The 23,170-nt window shown below is 41.2% G+C and overlaps 2 protein-coding genes across 3 annotated transcripts; both read left to right on the top strand.

The window, feature by feature from the left end:
* Positions 1-366: 366 nt before the first annotated feature.
* Positions 367-8,257, top strand: akap17a (A kinase (PRKA) anchor protein 17A). 2 transcript variants are annotated; one of them, XM_061792581.1, is made up of 7 exons: positions 367-559; positions 1,558-1,908; positions 2,576-2,794; positions 3,747-3,959; positions 5,006-5,154; positions 5,232-5,472; positions 6,137-8,257. In XM_061792581.1, exons 2-7 carry the CDS (start codon positions 1,567-1,569, stop codon positions 6,989-6,991), a joined length of 2,019 nt encoding a protein of 672 aa, XP_061648565.1. In that variant the 5' UTR covers positions 367-559; positions 1,558-1,566; the 3' UTR covers positions 6,992-8,257. The 2 variants fall into 2 exon arrangements, with proteins under 2 accessions (XP_061648565.1, XP_061648563.1); XM_061792579.1 differs by having other exon boundaries at positions 1,561-1,908.
* Positions 8,258-8,341: 84 nt separating this feature from the next.
* Positions 8,342-22,871, top strand: asmt (acetylserotonin O-methyltransferase). Its single transcript, XM_061792582.1, has 9 exons — positions 8,342-8,860; positions 8,968-9,124; positions 9,899-10,073; positions 11,263-11,392; positions 12,510-12,578; positions 15,404-15,522; positions 20,553-20,693; positions 21,338-21,460; positions 21,946-22,871. The coding sequence occupies exons 2-9, from the start codon at positions 9,023-9,025 to the stop codon at positions 22,161-22,163; spliced, it is 1,077 nt and encodes a 358-aa protein (XP_061648566.1). The 5' UTR covers positions 8,342-8,860; positions 8,968-9,022; the 3' UTR covers positions 22,164-22,871.
* Positions 22,872-23,170: the final 299 nt, after the last annotated feature.

The following is a 23,170-nucleotide window of genomic DNA, read 5'->3' on the forward strand; positions in this document are numbered from 1 at the left end:
GAGCCCATCCCAGCTGACTGGATGAAAGGCAGACAACACCCGAAAGTCATCGTCAGTCAATCACGGGGTACATATAGAGACAGACAACAATTCACATTCACATTCACACAGTCACTGAGCACAGAAGTCAGGCGAATGTACCTCTACACCATCAGTGATAATAATAATCATAATAATAATAATAATGATTAATAATAATAATAATAAATGTACTTTTATATAGTTTGTGTTTTTTTAAATATATATTTTTAAAAAACAACAAAAAAAAAACAACACAATTAATAATATGTAATATTCACACATCGCCGCCTAGTGTCGCTGTACTAGAGAACCACGAGGTATTGTGTGAGTGCTCGTCGTTCCGCTCCGAGGTCAAAGTTGACATCATGCGGAAGTGGCTTTGCTTGTATTCATTTGCTGCTGCGGGTTATTTGGCTTCCCTCAAATTCGTTTTATTGTCTTTCACCGCAAGGTTACCAAATGTGTGACAGTTTGAATTTTTCGTCATAAGAGAAGTTTTAAGAACTTCGTTCAAATTACACGGGCGTTTTTTTTTTAGGTAAGTACGAGTCAAGGAACTATTCGTGCTAACTAGTTTAGCCTGTATCAAGCATTTACTACATGCCTCGCAGTCGGTAGCGTTAGCTACTTGTACTATCGGATTAAAATATGTGTTTCCTAATTCAAGATAATATTGTTCGTCACTTTTCCGATATTTAAATATTCCCAATTTGTTGTCAAAAGCGGCATCAAGGTTACAAATACAGCAACTAATTTTAACACAGTCTTTGAAGTCACCCTATTGTTAGTTAGATGACTGAGAATGAGGAAAAAATAAACGAGTCCTGGTGTTACAAAAGATGTATTTCAAACCCAAACTTCAACCTAGTAGTTTTTCACCCCTCATTGTGGGCCAGACTTTAACTAGCACATCTCCAAAGTGATCCTGCGGCGTTTGCTTCGTTCAGTGCGCGAGAAGAGGAGATAGATGGGGCAGGACAACTCGCGGCTGACTCAACATTACAACGCGCCTGCTCACAGTTCCCTGAGCATCCGACAGTTTCTGGCCAAGAAGAACTACTCACCTGACTTTGCTCAGTGTGATTATTTTCCTCTTTCCCAAGATCAAGAGGTTCAGCAAGGCGGGGCCATTTTTTTTCAGATGTTGATGACATAAAAATGGTTGTGACAACAGCGCTGCGGAGGGTCCTTCAGGAGTACATGAAGGCATGGCAGAGATGCTTGGGAAAATGCGTGATATTCCAGGGGGATTACTTCTACTTCTTACACGCCTCGTACATGTAGAGAAAACGGATTCTCTAAAATCATGTTGTAGTAGACAGCTACTACTACCACTCATTCATTCATCTATTATAATGTAACGTAAACAATATATTTTTTATTTTGCCCAAAATTAGCTTGAAAGTCAATTTTGTGCCTCATTCACTAAATAAGTTAAACTCAAGCCTAAAAAACACAATATACTGTACTTGATTTTGAATATTAATCTGTATCATCCAATTGGCTAATAATAATAATTGTCTTCTGAACCCCAAGCAGGTTTCCATGCAGTCTGCTACAATGACCACCATCGTCCATGACACCACAGAGGCGGTGTGCCTCTCTGCTGAGTACAACATGTACTTGAAGCCCATTGCCAAAATGACCATCAGTGTGACGCTCCCACAACTCAAACTGCCGGGAAAGAGCATTTCCAACTGGGAGGTAATGGAGAGGGTAAAGGCCATGGTGGTGCCTGACCAGTTTTCAGCCCTGCGGGTCTCTAAGAGCACCATGGACTTTATTCGCTTTGAGGGAGAAGTGGAAAACAAAATGGTTGTGAAGAGTCTGTTGAGCCGCCTGGATGGGAAGAGCATCAAACTCAGTGGATTTACTGACGTATTGAAGGTAAGCCTGGCTTTTATTTTGGAACGCGGAGGTCACACAAGTCTCTCTTACTTTGTCAGTCCAAACTGAGTATGACAGGTATTGTCTGAGTGTACTGTGTATATTTACAGTTTGTTCACCCTACATTGATCAGATATTTGTGTCAAAAATGTATTTCATTCAACCTACAGGCATATTTGTAAAGTTCATATCAATTCCCTGTTACTTAAAGTGAAAAAAATGACAGTTATGTCTATTATTAGGCTGAATTGGATTTTTATGGGCAGCACTTTGGAAGAGTGGTTAGCACGTCTGTTCGGGGTTTGAATCTCGGCTCAGGCCTTCCTGTGTGGAGTTTGTATGTTATGCCCGTGCTTGCGTGCATTTTTTGCTCCCTCCCACATTTAAAAAAACATGCATTTTAGGTTAGTTGAAGACTCTAAATTGTCCATATGTTAGCTGGGATAGGCTCCTGCTCACCTGTTGGTGGATTTGACCAGTGGTTAATGTCAGACAACGTCATACAGGACTGATGTGTTTTTTCAGAGCTAAAAATAATATGGATGCAGCGTGAACTTTGTCCAGTGGTTAATATCAGAGAACATACAGGACTGATAAGTGTTTTTCGAAAGCGAAAAATAATATGGCTACAGCTTGAACGGTTCATAATGTATTTTTTAAATCCCAGGTTCGTGCAGTGGAGAACAAAATGGACTTCCCGACAAGGCACGACTGGGACTCGTTCTTTCGAGATGCCAAAGACATGAATGAGACTCTACCGGGTGAGCGGCCGGATACCATTCACCTGGAAGGGCTGCCCTGCCGCTGGTTTAGCCAGAAACAAAGCGGCTTCCCTGATCGTCCGTCAGAGGAGGTCCTCATCGCTGTGTTCCAGGCATTTGGCCAGGTACATCTGTTTTAATACTGTCTGAATTTTTTTCTCCGGCAGGTGTGAAACTGTGAAGGTGAAAATGATTAGTTTGTGGAATTCAGGCAGAATCCTTGCGTGTCCAAAACCGCTACTTTTCAGGAAGTTAAAAAAAAAAAACTATCTTGCTTGAGTTCTCAGTATCATGTTGCTCATATGTGAGCTGAGTTCAATGAAGGAAGGCTGCATGTGCTCCAAAAATGTAACAAATTGGCAAGCTTAGCAGGGAACAAAGGGCAAACAGATCCAGAAGAGAAATTCCATGGGTTGGTTTTAAAAAGTCAAGCGACTAAAAAACAGTAATCTGAAAAACATGCCTCCAGCAAGTCATTACTACTAGCAACTCGGACACGTTCAAATCTGTTCTACCACTCAAAGACTAAACATAAGCAGCTGTGCTGAGATAGCATGAAGTTGAAACAAAGCATTAATGTTACATCAAAACCAAAAAGTGAAGTGAAAAAAACCCAAACAGTAAATGGCACTTTAGCATTAGAAAGTTACATAAAAGAGAGTGGTGTGCAACACAAAAGTATACATAAGAGGGGGAGTTGACTTTCCCCTTTAGGGACACCTTCAGTATAGTAAAAATGTCACCGTTGACCAGTTTATTTTTCTGTTGCTCAACCTCTGAAACTACAAAAACACGAAAAAGCAAGAATTTATTTTAAGAGGTTTAATTTCATGTTCGAACAACCTGACCAACTTGTGTTCCTAAAACACAGCATCTGAAACATTTCTTTCATTTATTAGCACTTTTACAGGTTAAATGGTAGGCATGTAAGTAGCCTACTACTTTATTGTTATTGAATCTATTTGAATTCTTTACGCTTTACTGTATTCCTTGAAAACTGGTTGTACTCCCCCTGTGTATTCTAAGCTTGTGACATCCTCTGTAATGATGATAAAGAAACAGTTCTTGTTGTTTCAGGTGCGAAATGTGGACATCCCCATGCTGGATCCATACAGGGAGGAGATGCTGGACAAGAACTTTAACACCTTTAGTTTTGGGGGCCATCTGAACTTTGAGGCTTATGTTCAGTATCACGAGTATTGTGGCTTCACCAAGGCCATGGACACGCTGCGTGGCATGAAGCTGATGCTGAAAGGAGATGATGGAAAGGCAGTCGCCTGCAACATAAAGGTACACGAAATCCCCTTAATTGTAAAAGCTTGTTATAGTCCGCTATTTTGCTGCTAAAAGCCACATAAGCCAGTACACTGCTCCTTTCATTTCTGATCATGAACTGTTTGACCACTATGCACCTTTCAAACATATTATTAATAAAACATTTAATACCACTAGTAAATTAGACCTATTATTGTGAAATGTGTGGGAGGCCACAAGTGTAAGACACAGTTGAGCTGATTTCAGCTCAGAGTCACTGGGCTCCTTTAAGACCTTTTAATGTAATGAGAATCAAAGCTGCTCATGTTGTGTTGATAGGGAGGCTAATTAACATAAGTATTGAAGGGCTGTTGCACAAATCTGTACTTACAGTAGAGACAAGGGAGATAAGAACAAGGTACATTGTAGTGGATTCTTTTGTTCAATCATACAGTGGTCAAACACAATACATTCTGTTATGCTTGGAGACCTCAGATTCAATTGGAAAATCTTCCCAAGGGGAATAAAGGAAATTAGATCAAACTGTCACCATCATAAAACATTTATGCACCACCAATATTTACGTAACATGTATAAGTAACATTTTAACATTCTTAACTGTCATACTTTCATAATATGTAATACAAAAATTGGAATAGTAATGGTAAACTATGATACACATACTCGGCTTGGGGGTGAGTGACCCCCCTCCCCTCACCCCGAAGTTTAAGTTTCAGTTGATATAAGTAACATTTTAACATTCTTAACTGTCATACTTTCATAATATGTAATACAAAAATTGGAATAGTAATGGTAAACTATGATACACATACTCTGCTTGGGGGTGAGTGACCCCCCTCCCCTCACCCCGAAGTTTAAGTTTCAGTTGAATTTGGAATGATTCATTATCAAGGAGATTTCACAGTTTTTCACTTTAATCCATCTTAAACCGTCTTCCCCACCAAACCCTAAGTCTCTCAATATAAAACAACACAACTAATAATATTGTTTTTGTCATGTGGTCATCAATAAACTAATTATTTAGAATTTTTAACAACATTTCGTGTCTGTGCTCTCGCCAGGTGACGTTTGACACCACCAAGCATCTCGGTGAGTCAGCTGTGAAGAAGCGAAACCTGGAGAGGCTCAAGCTGCAGGAGTTAGAGAAGCAGCGAGAGGAGCAGAAGCGGCGGGAGAAGGAAGAGGAGGAGCGACGTAAAGAGCAGGAGCGGTGCGACCCAGTGTTTAAAAAATGAGAATATCAGAATCCAGCAGATATTGACCAAGCCCAAACATGTTCTTTTCCAGGAAACAGAAGGAGCAGGAAGAGGAGGAGCGGGAGAGGAAGAAGGAGGAGAAGCAGCGGAAGCGCGAGCAGAAGCTGCAGGAGAGAGAGGAGAGAAGGAACATGAAGAGGGTGAAGAAGCAGCAGGAGGAGGAGCAGAAGAAGCTTCAGATGAAGATCGCCATGGAGGAAAGGAGGCTTCTTCTGGCTCAGCGGAACCTGGAATCCATCCGGCTGATTGCTGAGCTGCTGGCCAGAGCAAAGGTACTGCTGGAGGAAAACCTTTGCATGCATGCACCTGACATGACCTCATGGCAGTGCAGTTTCTTACCAAGGTTGTCTGGTGGAATTCTTGTACTGCAGCTGTGTTGTATGAATTGGTGTTAAAGGAGCGCATCGGGATGGGGCAAGAGCGACCGGGGACGGCAGGGAGCGTGAATTTTAGTTGCGCAGACTGCGAGTAGACAACTGACAAAATTTCAATGATGTCATCGATACGATGACTCAACTATCATCACCTTACCATCCACTCCCAAAAAATCTGAAATCAGTCAACCCCTATTTACCACTGTACTTCATAGACATATTTACTGTAATTCTGACATTTTGAGGTTACATACAGCATGCGATGAACTAGTTTGCCCAGCGGCGCAGAAATATATGGGCACGTACCACACAAAGACATGTTAGGTTCCCGCCGTACTTACTGTTTTTCATACAAATATTGTCTGTAATTATGACTTTAGTACTGCATTAGCATAGGTTAGTGATAGATACAGCGCATTCCCACTTTGTACACGATGGACAAAATTCTTACATGATCAATTATTACTTATTAAAATAATGTCACCCGTGATTGATTGAGCATAAGATTGTCTTTTGTTTTTCCATTCCGATGTCGAAATTTGCTTCTACTCTTTCCCCGAAGGCCGCCAAGCAGCAGCAGCAGGATAAGGAGCGTGCCGAACGCGAGGAGCAGGAAAGGCAGGAGAAGGCTCGACAGGAGGAGGAACGCACCCGACGCCAGCAGCTGGAGGCTTGCCGGCGCAAGCAGCAGGAGGAGCTCCTCAAGGTGGAGCTGGAGAAGGAACGGGCCCTTGACCTCCAACGCAGGGAGAAGGAGCTGAGAGAGAAGCTGCTGTCCAACATGTTGAAGAAGCGCAGCGAGAAGCCCGTAAGACCTCCTGACACGCAGGAGCAGGTCAATGCTGGAGGGAGCGAGGAGGCCCCGGATCTTGCCAGGGAGAACATGTCCCTGGTGGTCTTGGGCCAGGTGAACGGCGTGAAGGCAGCAGAGGGCAAACAGAAAATTATATCCAAACCTTCTGAAATTTCAGGGAAAGGGAGAGAGACAAAGGAGAGAAAAGGAGGTGATGGTGTGAAGAAGAATAAGGGGGAGAAGAAGAAAGAGGAGGTGAGAAGCAGGCACAGCGAGGAGCGTGACAGGAGCTCCAGGAGCCAGGGGAAGAGGCGGCACTCCAGCGCCGGCAAAAGGAGAAGGAGCGCCAGCCACCGCAGGACCTCCAGCCGTCACAGGAGAAGCGACAGTCCGCACCGCAACAGGAGGCGCAGCCAGAGCCACTGGAGCAGAAGCACAAGTTCCAGCCGCGACAGGAGCAGGAGCAGCGGCGGGAGGAGCTACAGCAGGGGAAGGAGCCGCAGGCACAGTCGCCGTAGATACAGCAGAGGCAACTCCAGGAGCAGCAGCAGGAACAGGAGTCACTACAGTCGAGGATACAGGAGACGCAGCTACAGTAGAGACAGGAGTCACTCCAGAAGATGAACATGCTCCTCTACGCCCTCTTCACACATTTCAACTGCCCACTTCTTCTTCTTCACCACGAGGTTCCTCAAATTTCAGCTTTTGGTTCCTTCTTGAAGTCAAATGAACACGGTAACACCTTGTGCATCGTTGCTAACACAAGCGTACATGTACATTGTTAGTACTCGATTCCACACTCACTTGGCATTGTATTGGATACATCATTAAACAACTGTAATGTATAATCAGTCCAACAAATCCACCAGACTAAAAAACATGGGAAGAAATGCTTAAATAGACTTTTAAATGTGAACAGTTGGCATAGGTTTGATTCTCTGCCAGTGCTCCATTGCCTAGCCACTACCAGTCCCAAATCATGATTGGGGAAGAAAAAGAGTGATTTGCATCAAGAAGGGCATTTAATGTAAAAACTGTGGCGACCCCTCACGGGACAACAACAAACAGCATAACATGATTTAAGGCTAATATACCAGTGGATTTGTCTTTTCCTCTCATGATCATTTAACTGCATTTGTGCATTGAATACAAACAAATAGTTCATCTGCATTAGTAACCTTTTAAGGTTGAAACATCAGATATTTAACTCATATTTAACTCATATTAATACACTTGGAGCACCTACTGTGTTTAGAAATAGTGCACATCAACGCTCCGGGACCACTTCAGCTGCTACTGAAGGCTGGGGGGGAGAAACGAACAACTTGGATGCTGCTCCTATACAAATGTGAACTGACACTTGAAGACTTTTCTCAGCTGCCTCAAATATTTGTGATCGTACTTTTAAGTAGCCCAAGAAGAAAACTCAGGATTTACAAACACAGCAATGACTCTTAAATGGTTTGACCACATTTGTATTTCCCCAAAAGCATTTCTTTATTTTATTTTATTATTTTCTTCTTTTAAAAACAATTTTTTTTTTTTAGCTTTTCTGAATGTTCGAAAGCTTTCTTGTGACTAAGAGAGAACAGACTTGCTTTATGTGACTAATGAACGACTTGTGAGATTAAGGCTCAGCTGAAAGAGCGATTACCTTCAGGAGCTGATTAAGCAAGTGGCACAGATTCCACAACGGTAGGAATGAAAGAACTCTCGGCCTTGCCTTCATGCTAACTTCGTAGCTCTTGATAAGGATGCTAGTGAGTCAAGACAGTGCTTTTAGCTGGGTTAGAGTTTTTGGATTTGTCAAATCTGTACTGTACGGTCTCCTGGAGCATGTTCACCACAAGGCAGTGACAATAAAATTTCCAGGCTTTGTATGATTATTTATACTGGTTGCCTATGATTTTACTCATAACTTATTTTCAAATGAACTAAAAAAACAAAAACAATGCAAGTGCAAAAGTTTACAGGCTGATGTATGTTTGTTCTATTTCTTTGTGGAACACCTGGCCACATACAGAAGTAGACAGAAGAAAATACAGAATTGGGCTCCCAGTTGCCAATAACTTCCACTCTTCACGGAAATGTATTAATGTGTCTGCAGGGATTTTCTTTGTCCATTCATTCAGATCATTTGACGCCATTGATGTTGGACGAGATGGACTGGCGCACAATCTTTGTTGTAGTTTATCCCAAAGGTGTTTGATGAGCTTCATGCTCAGAGATCAGAAAAGGGCCTTCGCCAAACTAGTCCCACAAGTTGGAAGTGTAAAATTGTCCAAGATGTCTTGGTAAAATGATGTAGTTAATTAAGATGTATGTCCCTAGATTGTAGTCTCATCTGCAACCTGCTATTGCACAAGGAAGTCGAAGCACTTTACTGGTCATTTTGCACACAAGGAAACCTCTAAAACGGCTCCAGTGAAAGTCTCCATTGGAGTGTTGAATGATCGTGAACAAAGCTGCAGTGTTTTGTTTCACGGTCCAGTGGTGGGTGAGCCCCTGCTCTAATCTGGGTTATCGCCCTCTAATCAATTTAGCCCACTGCTCGATGGGCACTTTCTGTGGTTTAGTCTGGTCTGCTCTCCACTTCACAGACACCTTGAAGGGGATGCTTCTTTCACAGGAAGAGGAACACTGAGTTTGTGGTTCATGGCAGGTCGGCATGAGATGGACTCAACTGAGGTTTTGCCTGCTGCTGGAACATACCCCAGGAAAATACTGGACTATATGGAAGGCTTCTTAGTCTCCAAGGTAACACACACACACTTCCCGATATGAGTGTTTCTCAGTGCACGGTACTAAGAAGCAATACAGCTCAACAGATTACATCTAAAACTTAATGGTCAAGTCACATTTATTTGTTCAAAAATGAAAAATATTTTTTGTTTGTGTGCCTTTCTTTCTGGATAGAGAAGTGTACTGCTTTTCAATAAATCTGATTATTGTGGAAAACGTAATTTAGTTCAGAAATCCATCCATTTTCGATATCCTAAACAGTGTAAATGAGACTCTTCCAGCTGACTTGGCTAACTAATCGCCAGTCGATCACAAGGCAACAACAGTGCAGTGATGATTTTGTTTTGTATTAACTTAATACATTTACCATTATAGCTAAGGAACCCCGAATTTACCTTCTCGGCAAAGAAGAAAATTACATATGAAACAAGAATAATCACTATTATTTTTAATAAATTGGCCTTCTGAAAAGTGTGTGTTTAATGAATCTACAAAACATATTTAATAGTTTCACTGTTTGAATTGAACTGCTGAAATAAGGGGACTTTTGCACCACTTTCACATTTATTGAGACACACCTGTATACATACAGTATCAGCACATCGAGAAGGAATCAGAGTAATTTTTTGGCCCAAAAATTAATGGAATAACCTACACAGTTGTAGTTGTGTGGATGGGCCGCTTTAATTAGAACCTTCATTCTATTAGAAGCTTCACTATGGTGTTTCCCCACCTATTACACTCATGACATGGTTGAGGCTTTTTCAATCGTTCACTCCTCCGAGCCAGACTCTGTTCACGGCCTGCGAGCTTGGCGTCTTCGACGTGTTGTTGGGTGCAGGGCGCCCCTTGTCTGCAGAAGATATCAGCCAGGCGCTCGGTGCCAGCCTGGACGGCACCGAGAGGCTGTTGGCGGCCTGTGGAGGCCTTCAGCTGCTTGAGATGCACCAGCAAAACGGACAAGGTGAGTGGACCACTATGCACTGTCTGTAATGTGTAATTAAATACTAGACAACAACTACAGTTTTGTCTCTGAAAGCTCGATTGTTACTAGATGTTACTCAATATGTCAGATCAATTAAGTTTCTGGTCACAACTTCGACAGATTGTCAAACTTTCAGGGTTTATTTTTCTGTACAAAGCAAGAACTAATAATATTTGACACAATATGAGTTTATTAGCTGAGGTCAAAGGTCAAGTGTAGACTGTGTTGTCAGTGTCTGCTTCAGGTCTGTCAAACTGGCCCGTTATCACACTTTGCTAAAAATGTACATTTCATTCTCCAAAGCCTGATTTAACATTTTTCACAGTCTTCCCAGCTCAACCTCAATGACAAACAAAGTCACACCCTGCTGAAAATTAGCTTGAAGGATGTTTCTAGTTGAACCCAGATATAGATATCACTTTCCATTCATAACATTACACTTGACACTCAGAGAGCTGTGAGCCATGATATATATTTTGAACATAGGCAAACACTGGCCAGAAAAGGCCAAATGAAACATTACCTGTCATAGTTAACTGGCAGAAAACAGCCAAATAAAAGTGGGGGTTTAATCCCACTTCATTGTGGAGCGAAGTCTTGGCTCAAAAGTTCCAAACGTGTATTTTGTTGTTGTTGTTGTTGTTGTTGATTTAATTGACCATTAAACAAGTACAAAATGTCTTGGCAAATGGCTTTCTGATACCTTGTTGTAAAAAATTGTCTGTGGTGTGGTTTGTCCTTAATTGATATAGTTTGGATAGTTAAACGCAAACACATCCATACCCTGACCTCATTTTGTGTTCAATGAATGTTTATTTATTGAATGGGTATTGCCCGACTCAAAATGGTATAAGTGTTGAGGAAAGACAGTTGTGTTAAGAGAGTGTTGGTTGCGTTTGAAAAATTCATATTACCAATTTTGAGGACATTTAGGAGAGTTACCGAGCAAAGTGAAGCATCAAGGTTTCAAGGTTTTAAGAATCTCACTGCCACATTTCAATGAATTTAGTTCATACCAAGATGCCAATGACACAATCAGGCCCGACACTCCCAGCCCTTCGTCTCTCGTTCCACCTCCCCCACATCTCATCTTGAAAGGTGAAATGGTGTTTCGACACCTGCAAGAACTCATTTGCGCTCATCTCCTTCCTCCTCCTGTCTATGTCAGTGTCTTACAGTAATACTGAGCAGGCCAGCCTCTACCTGACCCGCTCTGGTCCTGCAACCCTCTACGACTCTGTCCAGTACAGCTCCAGAACGATGTACCTCTGCTGGCACTACCTGACTGATGCTGTCAGGTCAGTGAACAGAGAGTTTTTACACCTGAGGGGTTTTAAGTTATATGACCGATGAATGACAATGAAAGAGTGGGGAGCACATCTGCCTCACAGTTCTAAGGACTGGGGTTCCGATCCCTGTGATTGCCTGATTTTCCACCTGTTATTCCGGCTTCCTCACACATCCCCAAAACATGCATATTAGGTTTGTTGAAGACTCTAAAATTGTCCTTAGGTGTGAATGTGAGTGAGAATGGTTGTTTTTGTATATGTGCCCTGTGATTGGCTGGCAACCAGTCCAGCGTCTCAGCTGGGAAAGACTCCAGCTCACCTTTGATCCTAATGAGGATTAACCGGTACAGAAAATGAATGGCTGAGATATGACTGAATAGTTATTTATTTATCACATATTTGGGATATTGAACTTTAAAGCCTCAGTCTGCCCAAATAGATTTCAGTATCATTATCTCTGAGAAGCTGTAGCGGACATTGTTCAAGTCTGAAACTGAAGAAGAGTCATTAAAAAATGCTACCATGGAGATGAAGCCACTGTAACTGAGCCTCGGAAATTACTCATCAAATATTTTCCATGCAGTAGAATTATGTCTTTCAGGGTTGGGTTAATAAGGACTATATTCAAATTTAATTTGAATTCATTAATTGTCTTTTTTGTGTGTGCGGTGTCGATCCTCTGAAGAGAAGAACCCCACACCCTGGAAAGTAATGAATATAAAAATTACTTGTTTGAACATACATGTAAAGGAGAAGATTATTATAGCCTATTTTCCAAAATTGATTTATGACAGACAGCACAGTGACTTGTCTTGTCTGCCTCACAGTCAAAAGGTCCGAGGTTTGAATCTTGGCTCTTGAACTCCTGTGTGGAGTTTTGCATGTTCTCCCCCTGCTTGCGTGAGTTTTGTCCGGGTTATCTGATTTCCTCCCACATCCCAAAAACATGCATGTTAGGTTAATCGAAGACTCTAAATTGTCCATAGGTGTGAATTTGTCTAAATGTGACTTTATCTCACTTACCGACACCCTCAGTAGCCTGTATGTAAATCCAACCAGTTGCATACAAGTACTAACAAGATTTATAGTATAAAAATAAGAACATTGTGTCTTTTCTATGTTGCAGGGAGGGAATAAATCAACATGAGAAAGCCTTCGGTGTCAGCTCCAAAGAGTTGTTTCAGGCTCTCTACAGGTAATTATCTTTTTTTGGGGGGTGAACAACACACACGTAACACAGGTTTGGGTTCACTTGTCGTCTCTGTCTTATCTGCAACTGGCATTCACATGGTGGGAGGGGATTTCCATGCTGTGCTTTTTCAGGTCTCACCGCTGAAAATGAATAATGCAGAGATTCCAAAAAGTTGATTGATTTAGAGAATTTTGCACACGCCAAAAAAAAAAAACAAGCTTCATGAGATTGCTTGTGAAAGATGCTCTATTTTTTAAAATATTTACACAGTATTGTAACTACGTTTTCATCATTATAGAGTTTAGTGAGAATTAGCCCATCTTTCAGTATAATCCAATGTATCTAGTGTATTTGGATCCTGCTCATTGCTGCACCTTATTCATTGATTACACTATTGCTGTGTTCTAGAGGTTTCATAATGTCACCATGCAGAGCGTCTGATTATCCCACAGAAATGGTGCCATTTAAAAAGACGAACTCCATCTGAGAATATTCCAAATATGATACGTGCAGCAACAATGTGATCCGTACTCGGAATGATGAATTTGTAATTCACCCCTAATTGATAGAAAACTAAATATCAACACCTGCTCACAATGGCGAAATGAGGAGCCGCAGTTGTTTGTCCCCGCTGATTTCCCCCGAGAATACTGAGGGGAAATTAGCGCAGGAAACAGGCACGGAAGTCATTGAGGGCTTTCTTGGAGCAGCAGCAGAATGATTCAAAGCTTGGCTGCATGACTCAGACACTTGTTTACTCCTTGCCATTTAACCAGCCGCATAATGCACCTGAATAATTTACAGCCAAGTCTGGAATATGGCTCAAATTCTAACACTGAAAGAACTAAACAAACAAACAAAACAAAAAAGGAGCGTGCGACAAGGCTAGAAAGCACAGTTTTAGACACGTTTGGAGATTCAGAGCACGTACGAGATTGCATAATGAGAAAATTAAAGCAACATAAATGCCCCCCTCTTATTTGCATCACTTATCCACTTTGCTTAAAGTGAATGACGTCTTTTCTAAAACGGTCAGATGATTTTAAACCCCTCACTGGAATTAATGTCATTTCAAGGGGAAATATGTAGATGTTCTGCATCTGGACCCCAGACAGAAACGCAGAGATTCTATTGCATCTTTTGCTCAGTTAATTTTTCCTGTGAACAAGGAAATTGGCATTAAGTAGGGAACCAGCAGTAAGTGTCAAGGTAGTGTATCATTTTTGTTAAGAATAGTCATTTTCAATAACTCATTAATACTTTTTGTAGCCTTCCTTGATCAAATTTCCACCATCTTAGAAACAAAATTTCAACGGCTTCACCTCAAAAATGTACCCCGCAAAGAAAACGTGTGCTGACAAGCTCTAGAACCTCAACAACAAAGTTACTGTACACGTATTTGAATTTCGCTATTCACAGATTTTCTTTTGGAACCTGTGCTCCGTTATTCACTGAAAACCTCACCTGTTGTCTGTTTTTGTGCTTAGGCCAAAATCCTGATTAACATAAATGGATTGCTTTGGCTCCATCTGGTGGCATTTTAGTGCTACGGAACAATTCAAGTTACGAAAGAAGCCATGTAATCAATCTATAAACCAAAATGTATTTTGTACTAGCCACCTTGGGCAGATATAACAGTTGAACACACTTCTGCCTTTATCTCTAAAATGGAAATCAAATATTCTTCAGTAAGTTCTTCTATACTCTGTTGCAGAAGCTGGCTTAATCCCGACACCACAACATTTTATAACTCTACCTTTCAAAATTGCACCCCGCTAAGAATAGATTTCTTGACAATTTTTTTTGGGGGGGCAAATCCTTTTATCTCTTCTGAACAGAAATGGTTGGAAACCATCCATCCATCCATCCATCCATTTTCTGAGCCGCTTCTCCTCATTAGGGTCGCGGGGGTGCTGGAGCCTATCCCAGCTATCATCGGGCAGGAGGCGGGGCCGAACTGGTTGCCAGCCAATCGCAGGACACATACAAACAAACAACCATTCGCACTCACATTCACACCTGCGGGCAATTTAGAGTTTTCAATTAACCTACCATTCATGTTTTTGGGATGTGGGAGGAAACCCGAGTGCCCGGAGAAATCCCACGCAGGCACGGGGAGAACATGCAAACTCCGCACAGGCGGGGCCGGGGATTTGAACCCTGGTCCTCAGAACTGTGAGGCAGTTGCTCTAACCAGTCACCAAAGTATCCACCTGCATTGTTAAAAGTCATTTGTTGTATTTGGGGGTGAAACATCTTGATAAAACATTGCCAAAATTACAACTGACAGGTCGTTTATTTGGACCCAGAGTCATTTGGCTTGTTCCCATCTGGGGTAGAACGGCAGCAATAAAACAACGAGTCACTTTCAGAGTTCTTGCGGAGGTCAGTGTGTGTTTCGAAGTTCGCTTGTGTATCAAAACCCCTTTCCTTCACTCAAGTCTGGTACACTTGCAAGTCTGTAGTGGTACAGAACAGAAGAAGCTTTGATTTGTGTGTATGTGTGCGCATGTGAGCCTCGTGGCATAGTAAAGTGCTGGGTGATGAGGTGGAGAGTTCTCAGAACAGCAGCAGTCACCACAGGCTCTTCAAAGTTGCAGCACAGTGTCTCTCCCAAACACACACAATGTGTCGCCATGGGGTGCTGCTTTTCTGCAAGGGGAGAAACACTGCGTGTGTTAGTGCGCATGTATGTGTGTGTATTGTGGAGCCTTTGGTAACAGCATGCAATAAATAAGTTCTTAGCTCAATGTAGGGACACGTCAAAACATTAGTGTGAGATGACTGCAGTAAATAACACTGACGTTTGTGTGTGTGTGTGTGTGTAGGTCTGACGAGGAGATGGTGAAGTTCATGCAGCTAATGAACTCCATATGGAACATCTGTGGCCGAGATGTGCTCACGGCCTTTGACCTTGCGCCTTTCAAGGTCATCTGTGACCTCGGCGGTAAGTGTGTGCGTGTGTTATGTTAATCACCTTAAAGTAATTTTCAGTGAGGTCGTCGGTCCACGGCCATTAACATTTCAAACTGTCAGTGTCATCATGTGTTAAATGAGACAGCTGGCCGAGGTGCACATACATATTCATGCCGTCAATGGTTGTCCCGTCACACTTCACAGGGACTCCAATTACAGTAGGTACATGGATGGCCTTCATGACAGTTTACTGACATGAGAGGATAGTAATTAGTATTTTAGTAAATATCAAACACTTTAATCACTCTCCCTAATTTCATCAAAACAGAATTCTATCAAGGAAAAAGCTGATTACTGCTTATTTCTCAATGTATAGTATTCCTCAAATCACAATTTATTGCAGGTACACGTCAATTACAATTGATTGAATTGTATTAAAATATACTCACAGTACAGCTTATTAGGTACACCTCAACACTTGAAATATGATCCAACATAAGGTGATTTTTGTTATTGTGGTTGTACAAATACACTGCATCAAACTGAGACTTCTAATATTTTGCCTCTTAAAGTCATTGTTAAATGAATACGTATTTCAAAAGTAAGCACACAGGTATTTTCTTTGTACAAGCAGAATTTTTTGGGGGGGGGGAATATTTACGACATTAAAAAAAAAAAAAAAGTAAACCCCCGCTACATCGTGGTTCACACCTCACGGTCCCATTTTAGTATTGTTTTAGTAACTGTTTTTTTCCCTTATAAGTGTTGTTATAGTTTTTACATTTTTTTTGTTTTTTGTTTTTTTACACCGGTTGTACAATATTTTTGTGTTATCCACTGCCTTTGCTCTCGCTCTCTCAATATATGATGTTTAAATGTGTTTTGTATTGTTTTAGAAGTGTGTTTAAAGACCTCTAAAAAAAATTCCAATGCTATAAAAACATGCTTGGGGTATATTTAAGTAGGGTATTTCTATATCAATGATTTCACTTGGAGGGGAGGGGGGTTACTGCACTCTTATATTGTTCATGTATTTCAGAATGTACAGTGGTTATTTAATAAAGACAATACAAACTGCATGTGATACCCTAACTGGCCACACAAGGGAGCTGTGAAGTTACTGAAACAGGGATGCATGCACACATACACACACACACACACAAGGACATCCTTCCTCTGCACTTCTCAGTGCAGCTTGTTGTGTTCATATTCATATTCATATCATATCATATGCATAATAAGGGTGCGTCTCCACAAATATGTGTGTGTATGGACAGCAGGGGTGCGAAGGGCATAACCACAGTGTCCCATTAAGTCTTTGTCTCTCACCCAACATCTGTTACGTCTGCACACACCTGCTGCTCAGCTCCTCCGGCCGTACGACTTTGTGCCAAGCAGCAGAGATGAATATTGAGTCCACTGTCGCAGCATACAAAATTGATATAATGAATTATTATAATAAGAGATTAGATGTACAACCCCAATTCCAATGAAGTTGGGACGTTGTGTTAAACATAAATGAAAACCGAATACAATGATTTGCTAATCATGTTCAACCTATATTTAATTAAATACACTACAAAGACAAGATATTTAATGTTCAAACTGATAAACCTTATTGTTCCAAAAAAGCTGGGACAGGTGGCAAAAAAGACTGAAAAAGTTGAGGAATGCTTATCAAACACCTGTTTGGAACATCCCACAGGTGAACAGGCTAATTGGGAACAGGTGGGTGCCATGATTGGGTATAAAAGGAGCTTCCCTGAATTGCTCAGTCATTCACAAGCAAAGATGGGACAAGGTTCACCTCTTTGTGAACAAGTGCGTGAGAAAGTAGTCGAACAGTTTAAGGACAATGTTCAATGTTCAACGTACAATTGCAAGGAATTTAGGGATTTCATCATCTACAGTCCATAATATCATCAAAAGGTTGAGAGAATCTGGAGAAATCACTGCATGTAAGCGGCAAGGCCGAAAACCAACATTGAATGCCCGTGACCTCCGATCCCTCAGGCGGCACTGCATCAAAAACCGACATCAATGTGGAAAGGATATCACCACATGGGGTCAGGAACACTTCAGAAAACCAATGTCAGTAAATACAGTTCGGCGCTACATCCGTAAATGCAACTTGAAACTCTACTATGCAAAGCAAAAGCCATTTATCAACAACACCCAGAAACGCAGCCGGCTTCTCTGGGCCCAAGCTTATCTAAGATGGACTGATGCAAAGTGGAAAAGTGTTCTGTGGTCCGACGAGTCCACATTTTAAATTGTTTTTGGAAATTGTGGACGTCCTGTCCTCCGGGCCAAAGAGGAAAAGAACCATCCGGACTGTTATGGACGCAAAGTTCAAAAGCCAGCATCTGTGATGGTATGAGGCTGTGTTAGTGCCAATGGCATGGTTAACTTACACATCTGTGAAGCCACCATTAATGCTGAAAGGTACATACAGGTTTTGGAGAAACATATGCTGCCATCCAAGCAACGTCTTTTTCATGGACGCCCCTGCTTATTTCAGCAAGACAATGCCAAACCACATTCTGCACGTGTTACTAGACTGGCCTGCCTGCAGTCATGACCTGTCTCCCCTTGAAAATGTGTGGCGCATAATGAAGTGTAAAATACGACGACGGAGACCCCGGACTACTGAACAGATGAAGCTGTACATCAATGGTTAACTTCTTTTTACACTTTTGAGACAATTGCGAACATTGTTAAGTGAAATGTGAAGTCTCACCTACATATTATGCCGTCATCTGTCATTCATACAGATGATTATTTATTATTTTCACATCTTAATATTAAGAGAGGTTAACTTATTTTTACACTTCCATGACAGGTTAGAATGTTTCTTACAAAATTACCTTCACAGTTTCATTAAGTTAAAGAAAAAAGTTAAAGCCAAGAACAAATTACAGGGAGTCCTCGGTGTACGACCTTTCCGTACTATTTTTTATTTGATTACCTGTATTTTTTGTTCCATTATTTTGAAAGGGAAAATTGGAAGAAAAAAAAATGTCATCCAAAAACTTTAAAACCAGACGACAACTTTACATGAAGTGCACAGCAACAGTCACAGAGCTCCCATAAAAGGAGGTCATTAACAAACTGACTCATCCAGGTCAGTTTGGGTCTCATATGTTGTGATGTCGTGTTGGGCTTGCTTTTACTCCCCTGTGTTACTCTTTGATTTTCAACCTCTTCTGACCCTTGTTTGATGTGAAGGCCAATGTCTCTCTCTCTCTCTCTCTCTCTGTGTGTGTGTGTGTGTCAAAAGACAGAATTGTAGGAATATTGACGGAGGTAATAGCAGTTCATGTTGAAAAATAAAGGGGTACAGCATAGGATACCCAAGAAGAAATAGGTCAAGGTTTGTGCCATACAATGAAAGAATGAAAGCAGAATACACACACACGCACGCACACACACACACACACACACACACACGCAAACAAACAAACAGTTGCCATTTTGTCAAAATTAGATCTTTTGATCCTGTTTTCCACCTCACTGCTTTTCTGTCCCTCCATCAAATTCATACTCTTTTTGCTGTCCTGCTGCTTCAGATTGAGGTTGATTTAAAAAAAAAAAAAAAAAAAAAAAAAGTATGAAGTTAATAGCCACACTCTGCCCTGACATGCTGTGTATGTGTGCGATTTCAGCACCTTTCATGTGGATGAGGCCCAACTGTTAACTCGCAGTGTTACAATATGCTGAGTGTGTGATCATCAACATTAATCTATAAATCTGTAATGGCAGTATTGAGGAAGAAATACGCCTTAAAGAAAAACAATAGTTGGGTATCTACTTGACACAACTGAAAACTCAGAGGCATTAATATTTAACTGCATAAGAATTGTATTATTGCCTGCAACCAATCATTGTGAGCCTAAAAAAAATGAAGGAAAAGTCTCAAACTATCACAATCATAAAACCTTTATCAACTGTATAGACCAGTGGCTCTCAAACGTTTTACACCAACTACATAAAATGCAGTATGGAGTAGGCCTAATGTGTTCACCAAAAATGACACGGAGATTTTATTCAAAAAAAGTTCATTTAATATTTTTGTAAGCAGCTGGAACGTCATGTAGAGTTGGAACATTAGAACTGCACCGAAATATAAGAAAATCAAAAACTGTACTTAAATGATGATTTAATGAAAATATATTGCCATAAATTATAGCTAAATAAAGGTTTAAAAACAAACTTTAAAGATTCAATGCAAATGTATTGAATTTCAAAGTTAAATACAACTGAACTACTCTCAGGCAGTGATTCTTTCACATACCACTAGAGGGAGGCCTCGTACCACATTTAAGAATAAAAGTACTTTGCCTCCCAGTCACAGTCTAGAGAATCTGAGTTCCAATCTAGATTCTGGTCCTGTATTTAGTTTGCATGTTCTCCGGGTACTCCAACTTCCTCCCACAACCCCAAAGCATACATGTTAGGTTACTTAAAGACTCTTAAGTTGTCCATTGGAGCGCCAGCACACCTGCAGCCCTAGTGAGGACAAACACAAAATTGCAAACTTGAGTAAAACCTCTACCTGTGTTGTCACGCATATGGTATAACAACTGAATTTAGACGTTTTCCATGCACAGAATTAAAAAGTGGCTACTGCTGCTTATCTATCCATCCATCCATCCAACCATCCATTTCCTGAGCCGCTTCTCCTCACTAGGGTCGAGCAAATCTGTAGTCCATTCTATTGGCATTACATGTTAGGGTCCTTCAGCTTCTTCTCTAACAGAACAGTCCCTGCTTTGTTTGCGTACGATGCATCTGTCTCTCTGTCATTCCAAATTCAGTTCAATTCGATCTGCTTTGTAGGCATGAATGTTAGCTGAACCGTGTCTCTAAGGCTGCCGTACACAACTGAATACAAATCATGCAATAATAAATAATAATGGCGACATACCTGCAAGCATCTGTTCCGCTCGACTGACTTTATTTGTCCACTTGTGAGTGATTTCCTAGGATTTTAATTGCGGTTGTGTGTCTTCATGGTGCACTGACTCAAAGTAATTCTGTGTGTTCTCGTTCTCTCCCAAGGCTGCAGCGGAGCATTAGCCAAGCAGTGCACGTCGGCCTACCCAGAGTGCACAGTGAGGATCTTTGACCTCCCCAAGGTGGTGCAGACATCCAGAGAACATTTTGTCAAGGAGGCTGACCACAGGATAAGCTTCATTGAAGGTAACTTCATTATCACTCTGGAAAAAATACTTCTTGGTGAATGCACACAGCACTACTCGTAGTCACACACTTCTCCATAACTTGCATTAATTTCAGATTCTTCAATTCAATGCTGGATCCCTAATCATTTTCCAAACCGTGACGTGAAATTGTGTCACTAGCTCTTTGAAATTATGCACATCTCATGCTTTTGACTTCATTTCATTACCCGAAACATTGTGGTATCAGCGTTTATCACACGTTATAAAAATATCATGAAATGATTCAAATTCAGGGCAGCAGGGCGCCTTAGTGGTGAGCACGTCTGTCTGATTCGGGGTTCGAATCTCCTCCTTGTGTGGCGTTTGCATGTTCTCCATGTGCTTGCGTGGGTTTTCTCAAGGTACTACGGCTTCCTCCAACATTCCAAAATATGCGTGTTAGGTTCATTGAAGATTAAAAATTGCCCGTGGGTGTGAATGTGAGGGTGAATGTTTTTCTGTCTTTATATGCCCCGTGATTGACTGGCAACCAGTCTAGGGTGTAACATGCCTTTTGCCAAAGTCACCTGTGATAAGTTCCAGCTCCCTGCAACCCTGAGCAGGATGAACAGCATAAACAATGGCTTTATAGTGTATTTTAATTAAACACGTGTGTCCATTTAGGGGACTTTTTCAAAGACCCCCTGCTTGAGGCAGACCTCTACATCCTCGCCAGGATCCTCCACGACTGGAAAGACGAACGTTGTGTAGAACTGCTCAGTAGAGTCCACAGAGCCTGCAAACCAGGTTGGTAAATATCAACCAGTTTCATGCTGGAGATTTGTTTGCTGCTTCCATTTTAGATCAAACAAGTGCGCAGACTCCTGCTAAGGCTTAAACATTTACCACCTCTGAAATCAATTAAAAGCCTCTTGGATCTTAGTAGTTAAAGCCATTAGGGAGTACTTTTTTTTTTTATAGGATCCCACATAAGAAAAACTAATTACAATACTAATCTGATGAGATTTGCAGCAATACAAATGTCTACATTAAATGGGATTTTTCATCCATGGACAGCTTGTGACCTCGCATACATGTTGAAATGTTGTATTTTTGTTGTATTAACAAAATGAACTTCTAGAAATTCTTAGTATTTTTTTTCATGATGTTATCAACCTGTTGGTGTTGTTTGGTGTCACCAAAATTTTACAAGGAGCATCACACATCCTGACACAATTCATGTAATGTCACAAACTAGCAAGGCTATCGTCCGTTCTTGATTTCTCCTATAGGAGGCGCTGTGTTGCTGGTGGAGGCATTGCTCTACGAGGACGGCTCGGGCCCGCTCACAGCGCAGCTCTACTCCCTGAACATGCTGGTGCAGACGGAGGGTCGAGAGCGAACAGGGGCCCAGTACAGCTCCCTGCTGGTTGCCGCCGGGTTCACCAACATCCAGTACCGTCTCACAGGCAAAATCTATGATGCCGTCCTGGGCTTTAAAGAAGCATGAGCTTTGGATAAAAATGAATCACTATTGGAAAAAAATATTCATACCAGTAGAGTTTGAAGTAAATGAACATGCCATTATCGCATTATCGTAATTGATGAGCTTCTGCTCATAAATTCATCTTTACGGAATGCAATTATTCTTTTTAAAATTGGATTCATACATTAACATAATAAGATCCCGCTTTAACCAAAACTTTCACTGTACTTAAGATCATTCCAAAATGGTGTTTCTGTGCTATATCATCGGTTTGTAGAGTTTGAGTTTAGAATCTGTTTAACTCGTTGTCATTTATTAGTTCAATGTGTAGTTCAACCCCTGGGAAATGCAGGCCAATTAAAAATGTATTCACACGGACTGATGTACGTTAAAAAAAAAAATGCATGTTTGCATGTTAAAATGGATACTAATCCTTTCCCACACATTTGAATTATTATAACCACACATAAATCAACAGGAAGTCCAATTTTTTCAATCATCTCACTTTTAATTGGTCTCAGGAAGTGCAAACATGCAATATTTGATGAGAGATAAATAATCAATCTCTCCTTCAGCAGGCCTGAGATGTAATGTTTTTTTTAGGAAGTCAAGTTTACACAGTTGAGATGTCCCAACATGAACCCGGTCTAAATTTCCCTATATTGCTCCTCCACCCCTGAAACTTCACAATGATGCTTACGCTTACTTCAAGATAAATTTTGTATTCTGGTGTGTTTGACTATTTTTCTTTCTCATCGACTCCACCTGGTCATGTCAGTCCCACCCTGCTCTTTCTGTGTTAGCCAATCAGCTCCTCCCCTGCCCTTGTGTTCTATACCCAGCTCTGTGTAATTACATACAGTATTTAGTTCACCTCTAAATCGCACCCTCGGAACTTCAAATGTACTCGAGTGTTTTTTTTTCCTTTTAATTCATGTCAATTGTCCTTGCATTGCATTGGGGTTTTGAGATATGTGAAATAATTCCAATAACTCTACAGTGCCTGCATACCTGCTTTCATTCCCTCTCTC

This window comes from Phyllopteryx taeniolatus, chromosome 12, assembly GCF_024500385.1.
Source record: "Phyllopteryx taeniolatus isolate TA_2022b chromosome 12, UOR_Ptae_1.2, whole genome shotgun sequence".
Classification (NCBI taxonomy): Eukaryota; Metazoa; Chordata; class Actinopteri; order Syngnathiformes; family Syngnathidae; genus Phyllopteryx; species Phyllopteryx taeniolatus.

Bases quoted from the DNA above. Each gene is read 5' to 3' on its own strand.
- akap17a (XM_061792581.1), top strand. From the start codon at position 1,567: ATGCAGTCTGCTACAATGACCACCATCGTCCATGACACCACAGAGGCG. The intron at 2,795-3,746 runs GTACATCTGTTT...TTGTTGTTTCAG, and splicing joins TGTTCCAGGCATTTGGCCAG to GTGCGAAATGTGGACATCCC. The intron at 5,155-5,231 runs GTGCGACCCAGT...GTTCTTTTCCAG, and splicing joins CGACGTAAAGAGCAGGAGCG to GAAACAGAAGGAGCAGGAAG.
- asmt (XM_061792582.1), top strand. From the start codon at position 9,023: ATGGCAGGTCGGCATGAGATGGACTCAACTGAGGTTTTGCCTGCTGCT. The intron at 12,579-15,403 runs GTAATTATCTTT...GTGTGTGTGTAG, and splicing joins TTGTTTCAGGCTCTCTACAG to GTCTGACGAGGAGATGGTGA. The intron at 21,461-21,945 runs GTTGGTAAATAT...TTTCTCCTATAG, and splicing joins CCACAGAGCCTGCAAACCAG to GAGGCGCTGTGTTGCTGGTG.